An 18,055-nucleotide genomic window follows, 5' to 3' on the forward strand; every position below is an offset into this window, starting at 1 on the left:
ACCATGTGTTCAAAGTAGTTGATGATTTATTACTGATTATCTTTTGAGATTCTCTTGTGATTTATATGTAAGTGCAAGAACAAGCTTCCTTGATCAAGTACCTGTTGGACTGTGCCATGATACTTGTCTGGTCCATGTTTTTGACATTTCCTTTCTTTGGAAAACAGTGCATGGAGGGTGATTCATTGAGACCTGCATCTTACCCTAGTAGGGAACTGGGACTTGTCTGGGGTATGTTTTTGAACACAGAAACATGGCAATGCTTTTGGGGGTATGCAGCCAGTAATACCTTGATATCTATTCAGATTTAGGAAACTGAAATGGTTATTTCCAATTAAGTTATTCCCCTTCAAGTGCATTATATTTTAGGTAGAGTGCTTCTGTAAAGGAAGCTGTGGAGCCAGGTGAAATAGGGGCAGAACAGAATAGTGGCAGCTCCTTGTGGTGTTTGTTATGTTCTGCAGGAATGATTACATCTGTCTGTGACCTTTCCCGCAGTGTTCGTAGGGCTGTGGATGAGGATGAAGAGTCAGCAGAGGAGCGCCGGGCTGTCCGCAGCATCTGGATGGCTGGAATGAAGGGCTTGACTGAAAGAGAAGCTGCTTCTGTCATTGTGGAGGAAGCCAGGAGACTTCTGCAGCAGGATTTGGCCCTGATGGGAGTGCAGTGGAACCCAGAGTCTTCTCTCGAGACTGATACATCCTCTGTGATCAGCAGTGAGTCAGAACTGGAAGACAGACTGCACAGATCAGATGGAGGGGAGTCTGCTGAGTCTTCAAGAGTGTTAAACAAAAAAGGGTGCAGAGTTCAACACTGTAATGGCCTTGGTTCTCAGATTGGAAACTTATCAAATATTAAAAAGGGATATAAAAGGCGACTGAGCAGTAGCACGGAAAGCTCTGTGTTTGAGAGTGAAGTCCCAGGCAGGAGACAGGCTCGAGCAGAGGAAGGCAAGGGTGATCTTGTGTGCAGGGCTAGAAAACGACCAAATGTGTGCAGAGGTAATGAAAACATAGAAGAAATTTCTCTGGTCAAAACCAAGATGGATTCCAGGACAGCAGTCCCAGAGCACCTTACTGATCAAGGGAAAACACCAACCTTGAGAACAGAGTGTTCAGCCTCTAGGTTGATTAAAAGCACAGATACCCATTTAAATCGGACTAGGAACAAAAATACCACTTCAAAACTGCAGGCGTCACTTCTTGAAGATTCAAATAAGCTTAGCATAGACATACAAAAGCTGCCTGTTTTCCACACCACCATCGCTACAAATAATTTTGTTTCAAACCAAAATAATAAGGAATTTATGGAAACAGATTCTGTAACTCATAAAGTCTCAAATTCTGTACAGGTGGGGGAAGTTAAGATTGGGAGGAAAGATAAAATTGAAGGACTATTTACAGAGCCTACTGCCACTAATGAAGGCATACCTAAGGGGAAAGCAGGTTTTCAGGCACCTGTTATGCTGCAGGGTACTCCACACACCAGTGTGGAGACACACAGTATTGTAGGAAGTAGGGGAATACCTGGTGGTGCTAGGACACAGAGAACGGACAATACTGATGGTGAGCAAAATAAAATTAATAAAACTCAAACAGATGCAAGCTGTGCTGAGGCGAGGATTGATAAGCATTTTTGTCCTGGTGAGGATGAAACCTGCAATATTCAGATTCGGAATGGTGGCAAAAATTGGAGTGAAAAGCCCAATGGAATATTGTTACAAGCTGGAACACTGCAGAAAGGCAACAGTCATCCTAAGGATTTTCTGAAAGGGTCTTTAGTAAAATCCAGAGGTGCTTGCAATGCAGATGATGTTCAGAATGAACTGGCCTCTCATCTGTTTTCTGACTCTAGAGACTTTGATGGCAGCTTCCAGTTGGATACTCAAACTGAGATGATAATAAAACAGGAGGAAGCAGCTGGAATCACGGGACAGCAGGGAATACAAGGTTCAGAGCTGGCAGCCATGCCACAGCAGGAAATATCAAAAAAACGAAGCAGTTTATGGACTGAGAATGATACTGATAAAAGGCTGGCTGCAACAGTTAGGAAACTGAGCTTCTCAAGTCCTATCACAACAAATAACATTACAAAAGATACAACTCAGCACTGTAGTAATAAAGTTTTGGAGTCTGGAGGCCTTAGTTTACAGCCTGTAGTGAAGAAAATAGAACCTGCACCTTGCCTTAAAGAAAGTGACTTCTCAGTGACTGACTCACAGTTACACAGTTTTCTACAAGATTTCCAGACCCAAAATTCAGTGAAAGGGGAGAGTGTGTCTAAAGACCTGAATAAAGAAACCTCCCATTTTGGTAGGGAACACATTGTACAAGTAGAATGCCAGCCTGTCCCTGAAACAAGCTTAAATATGAGTGATGGCTTGCTGTTTGATGAGAGCTTCAGTAATGTCAGTGACCTTTCAGCTGTTCACATCATGGAAACTGACGGAAAGGACCCTGTGGCTTTGCTTCCTCCAGATGGTGTTTTGCAGAATCTAAGGCCTGTTGAGAATAAATTTGATGTCAGTGACAATCAGAAAGAACATGAGAATCCTACACAGTGTAGCAATGGGTCTCTAGCATCCTTGGATCTAATAGCTGAAGTTTTAGACCATGGAAACTCCCCGTCTTTTCTGAACGCTGCTCCTTCTCCATTTCAAGGTCAGTCAGGATTAGGAAACCCAGTGATTTGTAACAATGACCCCAGACCAAAGGATTTAGTAGGAGATCAAGCTGAAAAGCTCCAGAGAAGCCAGCAAGCTTTAGACAAGAAACCCCACTCAGTGGTGTGGACTGACTGTTCGTTTGAACTAAGCCCAGGTTTGCAGGATGTATTAGACAAATGGCCTAGCTCCTCAGTCATTGAACCAGTCTCAGCAAGTTCCACTTTGGAAGGAGAGTTAGTTGCTCCTATTGTTAGTCCAGAGCCAGATCCAGTGTTTGAATCTGACTGTTGTGAGCCAGAGCCTTTGCCCACTTGCCAGGATTTAAAAAGCTCTTTCAAGGCTAAAGGAAACAAAATGGAAAACTTGGATCTTCAGAAAACAGATGGTGTAACACTTCAGCTCAAGAGAAGCAACAGAACATCCTGTCCTGCACTAGATAGTAATAATGGGTTTATTCCTCCAACACCTCCCAAAGAGCTTTTTCCAAAAAGTTCTGTTTCTCTCCCTGTGAAATCTGCAAGAAAAAGACAAGTCACCTGCAAGAATGAAGGGCAGACGATTCAGCCACAGTGGAATAGTGAGGGCAATGCAGAGCAGCAGGTAAAAACATTCCAGGTCAATCCTGGGAGTCTAGACCCAGCTGAGGCTGATGAGATAAAAGATGATTCCACTATAGACCAAGGCTTTTCACTGCAGCTATCTCAGGATGTTTTTCCATTTGTTCCCTTAAGTGCTGAAAGTTTCACTATTATTGATGTAGCAAGTGACAAAACACTTTTCCAGACTTTTGTTGCGGAATGGAAGGAGAAAAGCAGATTCTCGATCTCAGTGGCATGCGAAAGAGCAAAGTGTCTTCTGTCTCCCAAATCAACGATTGGTGGCAAATTCAAAAAAGGTCAGTTCCCTGTTCCAGTCCATTATTTTGTCAACAGCATGTGGCATCTGCAGCTTAAAGCAGGCCTAGAGAAGCAAAGGTTATGCAAAAAAGGAGGAAAATCACTCATTTTACAGATTAGGGAATGTTTGGGGTTGGATGCGTCCTCTGGAGAGCATCTAGTCCAACCCCCCTGCTAAGGCAGGTTCACATAAAGCAGGCTGCAAAAGATTGCATCCAGGCAGCTTTTGAATATCTCTAGGGAAGGAGATATGAAGGAGGAACTAGGGCATGGACAGTGGAAACCTCTTTGGGCAATCTGTTCCAGAGTTCTGTCACCCTCAGTGTAAATACAGTTTTCCTCCTGTTCAGATTGAGCCACCCATAAAGCATGCCTTCTAAATACTGGCCTTTTCTAGCAACCTCTTCAGGAGCTGAGATAGAAATGTATTCCTTCCATTCTAAAAAGAATTTCACATTTGTCCATCAAAAATCTGTTTTGATAGTTAAGAAATGTTGTTGTTGTTATGGCAATATGACAGCAAAGAATCTCACTGCTTAATCTTGTCATTTTAAGGGAAGAGTATGTTTATAAAGCTGAAGCAAACTGCAGCATATGAGTACTTCTGTGGGGAAAAAAAGAAGCAATATTGCAACAACCTAGAGGCTGATCTGAATTTTACACATGCTTATATGGAACCAAGTTTACATTTTGAAAATACTTGAAAATGTTTAACCTTGGTTCAGAGGCAGTCACAGAAGAATATTCAGATGCTCTCACATACCAACAAGCTGCTAACACTTCATTACTACTACCAAAGACCTATCAAGGAAATGCTTGACACGAGTTCTCCATCCTCTACTAAAACTCAGCTCCTTCACTTTAATGAGACTTGATAATATTCAGTTTTAGGCTCAACTATATATATTTACATTTTCAGGACCAAATCTCTCTGTACTAATGGATGCTATTTTATAATTGTAACTTCAAATTATTTCTTTAGTGAGTTCTCCTCAGTGCATGCAAGTTAAAGATGATGGATTTCCTGTCCAAGGATGTGAGGACATCTTGGTAGTCGGACTGGCAGTGTGTTGGGGTGGAAAAGATGCCTACTATATCTCTTTGCAGCAGATACAAGATCAGACTGGTAAGTGAGCAGACAGGCTGTGCTGGGTTACTTGACACAGCATCTCCAAAAAGTACCTTCAGCAGATGAGGTTCTTGGAAGTGCTGTGAGTGTCCTGACCCCAGCTCAGTTGTGTGGTTGAATAATTTAGCAGTCTTGGGTGTTAAGCGCCCTTGAACAGAGTGCAGTGGATACATTTATACTGCTGTGTAATAAGGGCAGGTAATTGGCTCAGGCACTGGACTGTGAGCATGCATATGGCTAAAATGTTAGCTTACTCCCATGTTCTCATTACCTAACTTGTTTTTCACTTTCAATCTCTTTCAATTTTTGGTCTCCAGAACAAAACTAATACTCAAATGCTGAACATAGCCCAGTCTGTGCTGAGTGACCGTGTGACTAGAGTTTTATTCCTGTATATCCTTTGTTTGTTACTACAGACACAGCATATTGCTTTTGGGAGCCTTGTTTGGTTTGATAAAATATGTAATAATGCTGTAGATATATTGTTATTTGTTCATAGTTCAGTTGTCGCTTTTGTGCTTTAGGTGGTTGCATTCAAGATTTTTCTCTTGCCTTTCTTTTTATGTAATGATGGTTAAATGATGACTTTTGCTTGTGTTTCCTGCCTTAGAAATCAGTCTGAGTTTGGCACCACCACCTTTGGACCAAAGCCTATCTGTGACAGAGAGACTGAACCAGCTGCAGTTGTACCTGCAGAAGCAGCTCAAGAAGGAGCGATCACTTATCGTGTATGACTTCATCCAGCACTACAAAACTCTGCTGATGGCTTGTGGCATCTCCTTGGAAGGAAGTTTTGAGGACCCAAAGGTTTGCAGGATTAAGAAATTTAGCTTGGGTTTAAACACAACTGCTAGTTTAAACACAACAGTGGAAAGACAGGAGTACCTTCTGGTACTTCTGTTATTTAGGTATGAATGTGCACATCTGTCAGGAGGTTTAGTGAAATTTTCTTTCCGTGGGAAATCTACAACAGTATTTAGGGGACATTTGCTTTGCTATGTATGTTCATGGTGCCTGCAAGAGAAACAAACAGTTTCAGAGATTAACACATTATTATTTCATACCTTACTTGGCAGGGGAAATGAAGATAAATCTCTCCCCAGTCTCAGTGGACAGGACTTAACTCCTGTTTTGTTGCCATAAGAAGGCTGGGACTGAAATGTCACAAGTGCTTCTGGTCAGGTTATTGCTTCTGAGAGCAGAAAACTTTGTAAGCAGAAGAATTATCCACTATGCATATGGACCCTTTGCTACCATTATTTTCTCAAAACAAAGTTTACATGTAATTTCAAAAGGTTTGAGTACTAGTTGTAAAGCAAATGAAATGCTAGCTTGAGCTAAAAGCACTTTCTTGCCCATGTTACAAGAAGCTCTGGATGCATAAAAAATTCTGTTGATTTTTAAAGCCTGCATTGCATATGGGCTGAACAGCATCGTGGCAATGCTCAACTCTGCAGGTAAATAGCCAAGGTGTTCAACACAAGGACAAACATAGCTTTTTTTAATTCCAAGACATAGCTTTAGGATAAAATTGAAGAGCAGTAAAAGAAGCATCTTTTCCTGCACTGTTCCATGTAATAGTCATACTCACATTTGTTCATTTTAGTCATACAATGAATATATACACACACCCTCCCCAGCCTCATATATACACATGTGGGTTTTAACTTCTGCTTGCACGACAGAGACAATGTAGAAACCTGTGTGTCATCCTTTTTTGACACAAGAAATTGAAATATAGCTATAAATGAAATTGCTTTGAAGACAGGGGTTTAAGCTCTACTAGGAGTAAAATATCCCATGTAGAATTCTTGGCATTAGTCCTGCTGTGCAAAAGACCAGAGAGTTCAGCTTGGCTAATATTCTAGATCAATAGCAAGTTGTGAACTTTACAAAGTAATTTTCCAGATTAATCATGTTTTGATCCTGATTTTCATATTTATTCCCTTTGTGTTAAATTTTAATAAATGAAAATGCACTTCAAGATGTGTTTAGTTGACAGAGGATAAAGTTCTAAAATGTACTGAAATAACTTTTCTTTTAGAAAGAAATAACTTTCCATTCTTACTCAAGAATTGAGTAAGCTCAGCCTCTTGAAGGTTTTCACTGAAATCATGTAGCTTTTCCACAAATTGTTGCAGTTTGTCTGCCAAGTCAAGAGATATAATCTGCACTATAACCTTGAATTAATCCCCCTTTAAATATTTGTGTTGTATCATGACTAAAGTATAAAAAACAAGTCCCATGGAGGTCTCTCTTATTAAGGTTGCATGTTGGCTGCTGGATTCTGGCTCCAAGGAACGTACCCTTCACAACATGGTGACCAACTTTCTCCCCAGTGAGCTGCCCCTCCTGGAAGGATTAGGCACTGGCCAAGGGGTGCAGAGCCTGGGGCTGAGTGCCAGTGGAGACCATTCTGGAAGGTACAGAGCAGCCATAGAGTCTGTGCTTATCTTCAATGTCATGGACCAACTCCATCAGGAATTGCAGAAGGAAAATCTGACAGGTAAAGACTCCTCCTCCACTTGGGGGCAAAGATGGAGGGTAAATGTAGCAGTGCTACTACAGGCTTAATGACCAGTGCAGAACAGAGGACATTTGGAGGTTCTTATTTAAATATATTGTGTCAAAATGTTCACTTAAGAAAAGAGGGAAATGTCCTTGGAAGAATATCTATTCTGGAAAAAAAATCAAAATATAATTCTTATATCCCAAATATCCCCCAGTTCCAGTGGTTAAGACATAGCAGAGTCTATTCTAAGTCTCTGAATTAAGCAGATTACTACTTCCCAGGTGAGTACCCTGGCCATTCTAGGGGACTGTGGGTCTGTCTATGGTTTCTCATGAACATTTTCAAAAGTTTTTGAATTTCCTTGCCAGAAACAATTCCTAAAATCCTCAAATGCTTTCTGAAGGAGATTTCTTTCTCTTTGGCTTGCCCATATAGCATTATCTGCCATGTATGCATTCTGTCCATGAAACTCTTGTGACTCCATAGTGAATGATCCATAGTGTTTGCACTGATAATTGTTGAGTGCTGGTGCTGTTTTAAAACAAACCATCAAAAAAGCACATATTTATTGGTGATCATTATGATACTTTCCCCTAAATTATCCAGAGCTCGAGATTAGGGTCCATTCTTGCTGAAGTACCTATTGCAAGTTTACCACATAATTTATGATTGTTACAGTTGAACCTGAATTTTTAAAATGTGTGTGGTGGAATTAAAATGTATCAAGTTAGAAAGCCTTTCATTAAGCGTGTCAGAGAAATGTGTATTAAACAAAGGTATTTAAGTGAAATCTATAGTAAAAGATTTCAGTGTCAGAACATTCAATATTTTAAAAACTGGGGATTCTCCTTTTTAATTTTTTTAAATGAATCTGTTTATCTGCAGTTGATCTGTTTTATAAAAGCTTTTCTTGGGGTTTGTACTTGCTACAGATATATTTTCTAAAGTGGAGATGCCTACCCATTATTGCTTGGCTCTGCTGGAGCTGAATGGCATTGGTTTCAGCACAACAGCCTATGAAACCCAGAAACAGGTCATGCAAGCTAAACTGAGTGAGATTGAGACCAAGGCATATCAGCTGGCAGGGCACAGCTTCTCCTTGACCAGCCCTGATGACATCGCAGAGGTACGGCAGGGTTGGGGTAGGAGGGGCTAAAATAAGGAAAAAAATCTTCTTGGGAAGACCACATGAAGAAAGGACAAAATGCAAAGCCAACTCTGCTCAGAGTTCATTTATTCTTGCACTCATTTTTAGCTTGCTGACTGCCAGAGGCTGTGTGTCTCTGCTTGATCATTCTGGTTTCTCCCAACTTTAGCAGAGATAAAGAAGGTAGAAGTGGAAATATGTATGTTGGAAATAAAACACAAGCGAAAATAAGTGTGTGGTTTGTATAGGACTTTGGCTTCTCATGGTGCATGAGATGATCTGCTAATTAATTGGCTTTTGGAGTATTTTGGATGAGTGGTACAGGATTGGAGAAGCCTTCTGGAATGCCAGGGTCCTGCACACGAAATGTGATTTGGTGTCATGTAGTCTTGAGTCTAAGAATAGTTGTACTGAAAAATTTGCATTGTTCCTGTACAGGCATGAAAGAGGACGCAAGACTGCTTTAAAAGTTTTGAATTGACTACTGTCTACTTTTAAGAACCTTTTAAGGACTGATTTCTATCCAAAATAGCAATGCTTTCATTCCTGAAGAATTTCACTTACATTTCTTAATATAAATTACATGCAATAATTGAAATAGATTATAATTGCTGTGCATGCTTTTCTCCCCCTCTTTTTGTCTCCATATACTATTTTCTTGCTGAGGGGCTGTACTTTATATGGAAGTAGTCAAAATTTGCAAGCAGCTATCAGTAAAAGTTCCACAGAAATATTCCTTCTTTGTTTCAAATGTAGAAGTCTTGCTCAGTAACAGCAGTCTAAGTTAGAACTCCTGAAATAATGCTTGACTTCAGTTTCACTGAGTTTCATGGAAAAGAGGAAGTAAAGTTTTCTCTGAAATGCTCTTTTTTGAACTACAGAAGCTTGTATCTCATGTGGAAATTTATTATGAGTCATGTAAAGTATCTTGTATAGGTTAATGGAACTTCACCCTTCTGGTTTTGTGTCAGTAGAACTTCTGTGCTACATAAATGTGCAAAAGAGAAGCTTTCTGTTCCCTTCTGCCAGCTGTGAAATGAAAGACAATAGCTGCTAAGTAGTGTAAAATGCTACATAGAAATATAGAGTGAAAAATGAAGAGCTGTATTCTGTCACCAAATGGGCATATACTTAATTTTCCAGTTTTTGACAATTTGTTACAAAAATGAATATTCCAGCTATTCCCTAAAAGGTATTTGTGACCACCTCCTTCTATGCCATTCATATTGTTCTGAAGCCTGCTCCCTGCTAACAGTTCTTTTTTTCCACCAATGTTCTTCCCACTTTCAGTCATCTGAACATTACATTTTATTACAGTTGACTGTCAGTAATAACCTCACTTATTGGATGGAGTTAATTACCTTTTCTAAAAACATACCCCTGAACTCCAACTTAGAGTGTTCAGAAAATGAGATTTTAAATTGCATTTCGTAGTTAATTAAAATGAGGAGGAATGACTTTGATAGCATGGATCTTTAATCAGCTTTTTAATTACCTGAAGCATTTGTACTATCCTTTGGTTGGAACAAGCTGTTTAAGTGCTCAGTTGCTTTTGTTTTCTCCTGGGAGTAGCATGCAGAAACTGATTCGTGATGCTGGCCTCTTTCAGGTGTTGTTCCTGGAGCTGAAGTTGCCACAAAATGGAGATGTGAAAGGCCAAGGGAACAAGAAGACCTTGGGTTACACCAGAAGAGCAACTGCTAAAGGAAACAGGGTCAGGCTAAGCAAGCAGCTCAGTACAACCAAGGTACAGTAAAGTTCATTTCTAGTCTGAAAGTAAATTTTAATTGCCTTTTGCTCCTCCAGTTACCACTGGCAATTTAAACTGGATCCTACCTTCTCTGTTAGCAGAGTTAGTAACTCCTACTCTCCTAAAGCTTGAGTGCAGTGAGGACATGACTATAAATAGCAGGCTTCAATAAGAATAAATCAGGCAGAATCTGATTTCCCAAATCACGTGTAAGACCAAAATAGCACAATAATTTTGTAAAGCCAATAGCAGAAGAATTTTTCCACATCAGCTTGAGAGATACTTACATACCATGTTGGCTAAATACAATATTTTCTCTTCCTGCTGCTATCAAATCTGTATTTTTTGCTTCAAAGAATTTGTCTTTAGAATGGCTAATCTGATGGCTTATCAAATTTAGTATATCAGAAGCTTGTATAATGTGAAGGCTATTGACATCCTTGCCAGTTGATAAATATTGTGGGCCTGCATGAATACCAAATGCTGCAGGCTAGTGGGTGCTCTTGCCAGACAAGTGAAATTAGCAGATATATATGTTCCTGTTTTCAGGACTCATTAATTTGTGTTGTCTTCTTAGTTTCCTCGTGTTCAGTGTAATCTGTGCTCAGAAGACAAGTATTGATTTCTGGAACTCAAGTGGCAGTGAAGATGTTGAGTGCAGTGGTGGTGGCAGAGCAGGGGGCAAGAAGCATAGGGAGGATTTCCTCCATTTGTGATGTGGAGGGATGAGGCTGCAGCTGCCTGCTGCACACAAAAAAACATGTTATTTTGAGAAATGTTTGCATGCCACTGTCTTTTGAAATTCTTGTTAGTCTCTTCCTATTTCTGATTAAACTGAAAGGATTTGATTGCTAGTGATCAGCTTTGTCTTTCAAGGAGCATGGTCAAGGGCTTCACTTTGTGTTCCTAGTGTACAGATAGGAGAGAGCAGGGAGAAAAACATGCAAGAAGATGGAGGAGAATCATTAACGCTGGACAAGAAGAGACAACATAGGGGACCTATGGCAAGTGATGCTTTATTTCATCATTTCAGGTGGTTTATTGTCTGGTGCAGATTAAGAGGGTGCAGAAGTCCAAAGAGAAGTGATTGTCTTCTTCTGGGTAATGAAACTGCAGCTATGTCAGGTGGTACTTTGATTACCCAGGTGTAGGTGGTATAAGTGGAGAGGATATTGATTTAATTTTAAGGCAGTGACACTGGAAGCTCACTGTGGGTGAAGGAATCATTTTTTCCTGCAGAACTGCAAAAACTTTATTTATAAAGTTTTAAAAGCTGTTGATTAGTTGTGCCCTTTTCTTCCCCCAAGGATGTTTTGGAGAAATTAAAGACACTTCACCCATTGCCAGGGCTGATATTGGAATGGAGGAGGATCAACAATGCCATTACTAAAGTGGTGTTTCCACTACAGAGGGAGAAGCGACTGAATTCTGCACTGGGAATGGAAAGGATATATCCAATTTCACAGACTCACACAGCTACAGGTGAACAAATGTGTGCAAATGCCTCACTTCTTACTGTTTTTTTGTCTTTTTGTATGTGTGTGTAGCTTTTTTTAAAGGGAAAAGATAGGAAATCAAGCCTGTGTTCTGCTTCAACCAGACAAAAGTACTGGTATATACTGGTGTACATCAAATAGGTATTTGACTTGTATCTGCCTTAAAAATCTAGATTTGTTTAGAAAAGCTTCTGTGTTCACTGAACAGTATTATTCATTTCTTGCACATTTCAGCATGTAAATCCAGAATAGGTTCTGGATTTGGGAGTGTCTTATTAGTGATACAGAAGCAGGGAACCATCACAAGCCCATTAAACACGGATTACTTTTCCTTTTTTAAAATGTTATCTGTGGTTGTGTCCTGTCTCACCCTCCTCCCCACTGTATTTTGGAGATGCAGAGTATGTGCAGCTGTGTTGAGTCAGAGAAACTCTGACTTGGACCCTTCCTTAGTTCTGCCCTGTCTTTTTTTCAGGTCGAGTAACCTTCTCAGAGCCAAATATCCAGAATGTGCCAAGAGATTTTGAGATTGAAATGCCGACTGTGGTTGAAGAAAGCCCACCCTCCCAAGCTCATGGAAATGTTAATTCTCGTGCTGCTTTGGGGGGCAGGTAGGAGGATCTTGGCAAAGCTTCAGTCTAATCTTAATGTGGTTGGGTTGTCAAATTTCTCTTTTCTGACTTCATCTGTGGCTGCTGTCATGTCAGTGTGACTTTTTATTCAGTGTTTCTTATACAGGGGAATAAACACCTAAAAATCAGTGATACATGAAAGATATAATAATGCTAACAGCATGTGTTTTCATGTTGCTATTTGCTTTTTGACATTCTTTATGAAACCCTTCAGTGACATCAGCACTATTCTCCCAGCTGTTGGGTGGAAAGCCTGAGTATGAAAATAACTAAACTGAAGTCAGGATGTGGTTTGACTTGCTAAGAGCTACTCTGAAAAAGGATAGGATATTGTGGAAGAAGCAGAAGAAAATTCATTTGTTTTATGCTGTGCAGCTCCCTTTGTAAGGGAACAGGGGTGAACATATTTTTCATTATTTGTTAATAATTTCATTTGTGATAGTGATCTGCAGAAACTACCAGGTAGCAGAGGAAGGTTTCTAAATTTGGTTTCTGTTAACCAAATGCCTGTTTTCTATGATTCTACAATTGTACTTGGACAGCATTACGTGCCAATGCCTAAACAGTTGTGTGGAAGTCTAGTGAAATACCAAGTAGGTCAGTCTTTTAGCAACTCCCTTGTGAGCTTTGAGGCTTCATACTTGGTGGTGCTTTTCTGCCCTTTCAGTTTCTCTTTCCATGCAGGTTCTTGTCCCACGTACTTCACCTGAGTGACTTTTCTAAGCTTTTTTTGCCCACAGCAAGATGTGAGAAATTTGGTAATGTTTTTGGTTCTTCTGTCTGGCACCTCCTACCACCATGTGTTTAACACCCTTGTGCCTTGGGGAAGTAATGGGAAGAGAACTCAGGAGCAGAAGGATCTTGTCCATCTCTCCTCTGAAGAGCCAGGCATAGCCATGGAGGCAGGAATGTTGTTCTGAGATAAAGCTGTGGCAGTGCTCAGGCTTGCAGCAGCTTTTCAGGATGGCTGGGGAGTGTGCTGGTTTCTTGAGAGCCTTCCCTGTAGAGAGTAGCTCATCAAAGGAATGGAGTGCCTGCCAGACTTTGAGAGATCTCTCAGGCTGACTTTTCCTATTTTTCCGTACATTCCTTAGTTAAGCAGCCACTGTGTTAGGAAGTTGGGCAATCCTAAAGGCACAGAAATAACTGCTGGCACAAAAGAAATTGCCATCCAGCCAAGTCTGATAGGCCTTCCAGACTTTGGTCCAGACTGTCTATTATCTTACTAAGTACTGTTGCTACTCTGTCCTCCTGTTGTAAGAAGCTTCTGACCAAAGGAGTGTAGCTAAATTAGGTCATCATATAAAGCCCTTACACATTTAACTAAACTGAGAACCTATGCTGAACAGTGTGATTTTCTCAAGTACCCAGACATGCAATTGTCCCTCACCTTTATTTCTTTAGAAAATTTATTTCTGTGATTTTTGTGCTGTCTTTCATCTCATTATCCCTACCATTTCTGAAATGACAATACTTAAGAAGAAAAGAAAGTGCACAAGAGAGAGCATGATGTTTTTTCTGTTCTTTGCTGAAACTAGTCTTGATCTCAGAGATACCTTTTCATTTTGATAAAGAACTGGCTCAGATCCCTGATCCAAACATCAAGGACTTATAAAGGCTTTTTGCCTTCCAGTGAAGAGCTCACTGGACTGTCTGGTAGACTGGTGCTGATGGGAGTGTGTGATGTGAATGGTGCCAGAGCTGTGCACTGTTCAGTGGCTGTGCTCATGGATACAATTCCCTCTGCAGCTACAAATGACTTGGTGGGACAGGAGACCTAAGCAAGCCCTGAGAGGATGCAGAGTACCTGGGTGACACTGTAAAGTTCTGGTCTCTCAGAAAAAAAGATCAAGTAGCTTTGGGGCAATTTTCCCCTCAGTCTTTAGGGAGGAAATGTGCAATGTGCTGTGAGCACGTCTTCTGTAACTTCTGCTCTGTTTTTACAGGCTTGCTTGTGAATGTGTGTGCATGTGCAGCAATGAGAGTGATGTTGGGGGAGGGGAATTTTTCTGCCTCTGTTAGGTATGGACTGGTGTATGCATTCTGCAGAAAAGAATGATGTTGAGGGAGGACTTGGCACTCAAGGTGGAGTGTTGAATTTTTAGGATTCCTGTGACTGTTGTCTTTCTGGAATGCACTCGTCACAGATCTGGGGCCATTCATCTTACCTGTTTTAGAGTGGAATTACCCAATTTCTGAACTGAATCCTGAATGCACGAGGAAGATTTATCCCTTAATCTTTTCAGAATCAGTAAATCCCTTACAGGTGTTTATGTGATCTCTGTCCTGTTCCCCCATGGTCAAATTCAGGTATGGATTGTTCAGAAAAATGGAGTAGAGGCTACTGTCTCACTTGTTTTCACTGCTTCTTTGTAGCAAAAATGGTTATGCATCTCTTAGTATTTTCAGAATTGGTGAAGGGCAGTCATTCTTTTTCTCCACAGATGCAGAAAGCGTTCCAGTATTCTGCCTAATGGGCTAAAGGTTCAAGCTGCAAACAGATCTGAAGAAAGAGGAATACCATTTGCTGTTAGCATGAGACATGCTTTTGTTCCCTTCCCAGGTAATGCTGAGGTCCTGCTCTGGAATTGTTATGTATATAGTTAGCAAAAAATCCTAGATGTAAAGAAGATTTAAGAATTGATAACAGTATATAAGTGTCTGAGCAGCCTGCTTGGAAAACCAGTGCAGTAGTTAGCATGCTTTCGAAATTATTCACAAGACTGTAAAAGAGAGATTTTTCAGTTGGGGAAAGTATTCAAATGATTTAATTCACACGTTCACACTTTCATTTCCTCTTTAAGAATACCTATTTTTTAGAGAGGTAGCTAAGGCTGCTCTTAATACACAAATTGCACTCTATCTAGTGTTCTTTCTATCCAAATGTCAGTTCTCATGTTGCCTGCTCTGTCTCAGACACCTGGACAGATACTTGTTTATATGGTTTTGATGGATTCTAGGTGCAGTGACTGGATGTAAAGCAGGCAGGCCTGAGCACTGGGGAAACAGGGAACAATTTGTCTGATAGAAATTGCTGTGCAAAAATCTCAGAGCAGAAGATAAAGGATGGGTTCGGTCCCTCTTGCTGGAAAGTTGGATGGAATGTTGGAGTAATTTATTAAATAATGCTTTCTGATAACTTCTTGACTTCAGGTGGCTTAATCTTGGCTGCTGATTACTCTCAGCTGGAACTGAGGATCCTTGCTCATTTGTCTTGTGACTGTCGCCTCATTCAAGCCTTGAATGGTGGTACTGATGTCTTCAAGAGCATCGCAGCAGAGTGGAAAATGATTGATCCTGAAGCTGTTGGAGACAGGACCAGGCAGCAAGCTAAGCAGGTAATTTTAGGAAAAAAATTCAGTAGCAGTTTTCTGGGTGGGAAGGTTCAGTGTTCAACACATCGTGGAGTCACAGTAGTAATGTTTTTCTGTTTGAGTTCAGCCATGATTGTTCAGTAGTTGCTTTGTCCTTCCTCCCACTCTCACTACGCTGCAACTGGAGCTGTGGAGGTTTGGAGAAAAGCAGCATGAATGGCTTGGACTCAGAGGGGGTCTCTCTTCTTGAATACTTGCCCTTGTTTCCATACACTTGTCTTCCAGTGAATAACATTTTGTTTTGCTCTGCTTTCTCTGCGTGGCTGACCGTGCGGTTGCGATTCTTCACCCTGTCCTCTGGCAGATTTGCTATGGAATCATCTATGGAATAGGAGCAAAGTCTTTAGGCGAGCAGATGGGGATTGATGAAAATGAAGCTGCCAATTATATTGAATCCTTCAAATCAAGATACACAGGTTTGGATATGGCTGTTTGGGAGCAGGGTGGTGGTGGTTGTTGTTTTTAATCCCTTCTCTCCATCTCTCTTCAAATCCTAAAGTTGTCTCAACCTACTACTTGTTTCTCTTGAAAATGCTTTTCATTTTGAAAATGTCCAGTGCATGAGTGCAGCAGTTTGATGCTCTGTAATGTTTTACTTTACTCTCTGGTTTTATTCACCTTTAGGACTTCGTTCTTTATTTATTACATTAATTTTTTTGTTATTTTAATTAATTAATAAGCCCTGAGGAGTAATTTTAAAGCTCTTAAGTTTCTGAATGAGAAACATGCTTTTCCTTTTTAAAATACACAGCTTCAAATTATATGCTGTGACAACTTCAGGCCATGCTTCTTATAGTTTTTAAATATAACCATTTCTTTCTTCTGCTCTTGTGTTCTGCTTTCATGGAGTTTTAAACTGTTTTGCATATTATGCTTTAATTTTTATCCAGCTGCTCAGAGTAGCTCTCTCATGTTTTGTAAAAAGACATTGTTGGGTTTTTAAGAGGCATGTTAATTTTTAGGAAAGCTGTAGAGAGAATAGAGCTGCAATCAGGCAAAGAATGGAGGGCAAATGGGACAAGAGGCATCTAGCTCTAATCACAGAACTTGAAAATTAGCTGGAAAATTATGTTCTGAAGATTTAGGGTTTGTTTCTTTAGGAGACAGATGGAGACAAATGTTTTTCTATCAAGAGTCTGCTTAGTCTCCATTAATTTCTGAATAGTCTCTCCTTTGGGACAATTAGGAGCAACTTCCCACTTCCTCTCTCTCAGTACATGTGTATGCATATAACCCTCAGTGTACCTTACATTGTAACTTCACTTCTCATGGATTTTCACTTGGTATGTGTTGCCAGGCTGACTGCTAAATGACATACCTAATGAGTTGACTAATGCTGTCAGTCTTCATTTTGAATAGCTCCTTTTACATTTTATGTTTTGTAAACATGGAAAGAAACCATCTGAAGTTAACTTTTCCCAATTTAGTACAGTTGTTACCTGAACTTGCAGTGCAAGTTCACTGTTCCCTTTCTCACCTTTCTTTGACCTAAGTTTATTTTTCACACTCTTGATGGATTTGCTCCTTCCCTTGCAAAGTGCAGGTGGGTAAGTTTCTTTCATCTTAGAATCTGAAGGGACACAGCCTGAAGTCAGGCAGCCTGAGGCATCAAGGGCTTTGGCTTCTGCTTTCAATTTACTCCCTTCCTACTACTTGTCTTGCCAGTGCTGGGGCAGGTTCTGACCTCTCCATTATCAATAATACACGTATGACCCTCTGTGCCTGGGCACTGTGCAGAATGGACTTCCCACCTCCTTGTGCACAGCCAGATATCCTGACACTGTGCACTCTCTTCCACCTCAAAACTCTTAATAGGTTTTGCAGCAGAGCTGACTGAGCGATCGTCTGCTTTTTGTCCACTGATGGGGTCTGGGAAATTTAAAGGATTTACCTCTGTGCTGCTTGGCTGCCCCAGACTGCTTTCAGTGACCCCACTGAGAAGTCAGTACAGGACATCAGCTGAAAACATTACAGAAAACTTTCTCTCTCCTTTCACAGGGGTTCAGAAATTCTTGAGGGAGACAGTGCGGAGCTGCAGAAGGGATGGGTTTGTACAAACCATCCTGGGGAGACGGCGATACCTGCCAGCCATCAAAGATCCAAATCCCTACAGTAAAGCTCATGTATGTTGAGTGCAGTACATTTTTTTAAAAAATATTTTAAAAAATTTACTTTTAAAACACCAGATTTCTTTGCATAGCCATATCTGCAGTTTTACAAGGTTTGTGAGCCATCTTGGTCATGACCTTCCTCTTCTTGCTTATTTCATTGTTCCCTCAGTCATTATCTGAATAACAGAGCTTTTGTCATGGCCTGTTTGACGTAAGTCTTCTGTGACTGGGTGTGCAGCTGTCATCACTGTGCCAACCTCACTTCAGAACTCCCACGTTGGAGCTGGAGTGAGTAATTTATTGAAATCAATGGACATGATTTTAAAAAGCCTCCACACAGTGA

The 18,055-nt window shown here is 40.6% G+C and overlaps 1 protein-coding gene across 6 annotated transcripts in view; it reads left to right on the forward strand.

Moving 5' to 3' along the window:
* POLQ (DNA polymerase theta) overlaps window positions 1–18,055 on the forward strand; it is a 59,208-nt gene that overhangs the window by 27,787 nt on the left and 13,366 nt on the right. For 2 of the 6 annotated variants that reach the window (XR_014854152.1, XM_085070049.1), the window contains exons 16-27: window positions 499–3,560; window positions 4,544–4,687; window positions 5,301–5,497; window positions 6,956–7,196; window positions 8,135–8,328; window positions 9,959–10,096; window positions 11,407–11,581; window positions 12,071–12,206; window positions 14,672–14,790; window positions 15,381–15,565; window positions 15,906–16,017; window positions 17,600–17,724. Coding sequence is in view for 5 of the 6 variants with exons in the window: in XM_085070049.1 (XP_084926175.1) it covers window positions 499–3,560; window positions 4,544–4,687; window positions 5,301–5,497; window positions 6,956–7,196; window positions 8,135–8,328; window positions 9,959–10,096; window positions 11,407–11,581; window positions 12,071–12,206; window positions 14,672–14,790; window positions 15,381–15,565; window positions 15,906–16,017; window positions 17,600–17,724 (4,828 nt within the window). In the remaining variant the exon portion in view is untranslated. Of the gene's footprint in view, window positions 1–498; window positions 3,561–4,543; window positions 4,688–5,300; window positions 5,498–6,955; window positions 7,197–8,134; window positions 8,329–9,958; window positions 10,097–11,009; window positions 11,105–11,406; window positions 11,582–12,070; window positions 12,207–14,671; window positions 14,791–15,380; window positions 15,566–15,905; window positions 16,018–17,599; window positions 17,725–18,055 lie in introns of those variants that run through there. The other 4 variants (XM_085070078.1, XM_085070063.1, XM_085070073.1 and 1 more) reach the window with 4 other exon arrangements.

This window comes from Lichenostomus cassidix, chromosome 1 (genome assembly GCF_008360975.1).
Source record: "Lichenostomus cassidix isolate B80296 chromosome 1, HeHo_3.0, whole genome shotgun sequence".
Classification (NCBI taxonomy): Eukaryota; Metazoa; Chordata; class Aves; order Passeriformes; family Meliphagidae; genus Lichenostomus; species Lichenostomus cassidix.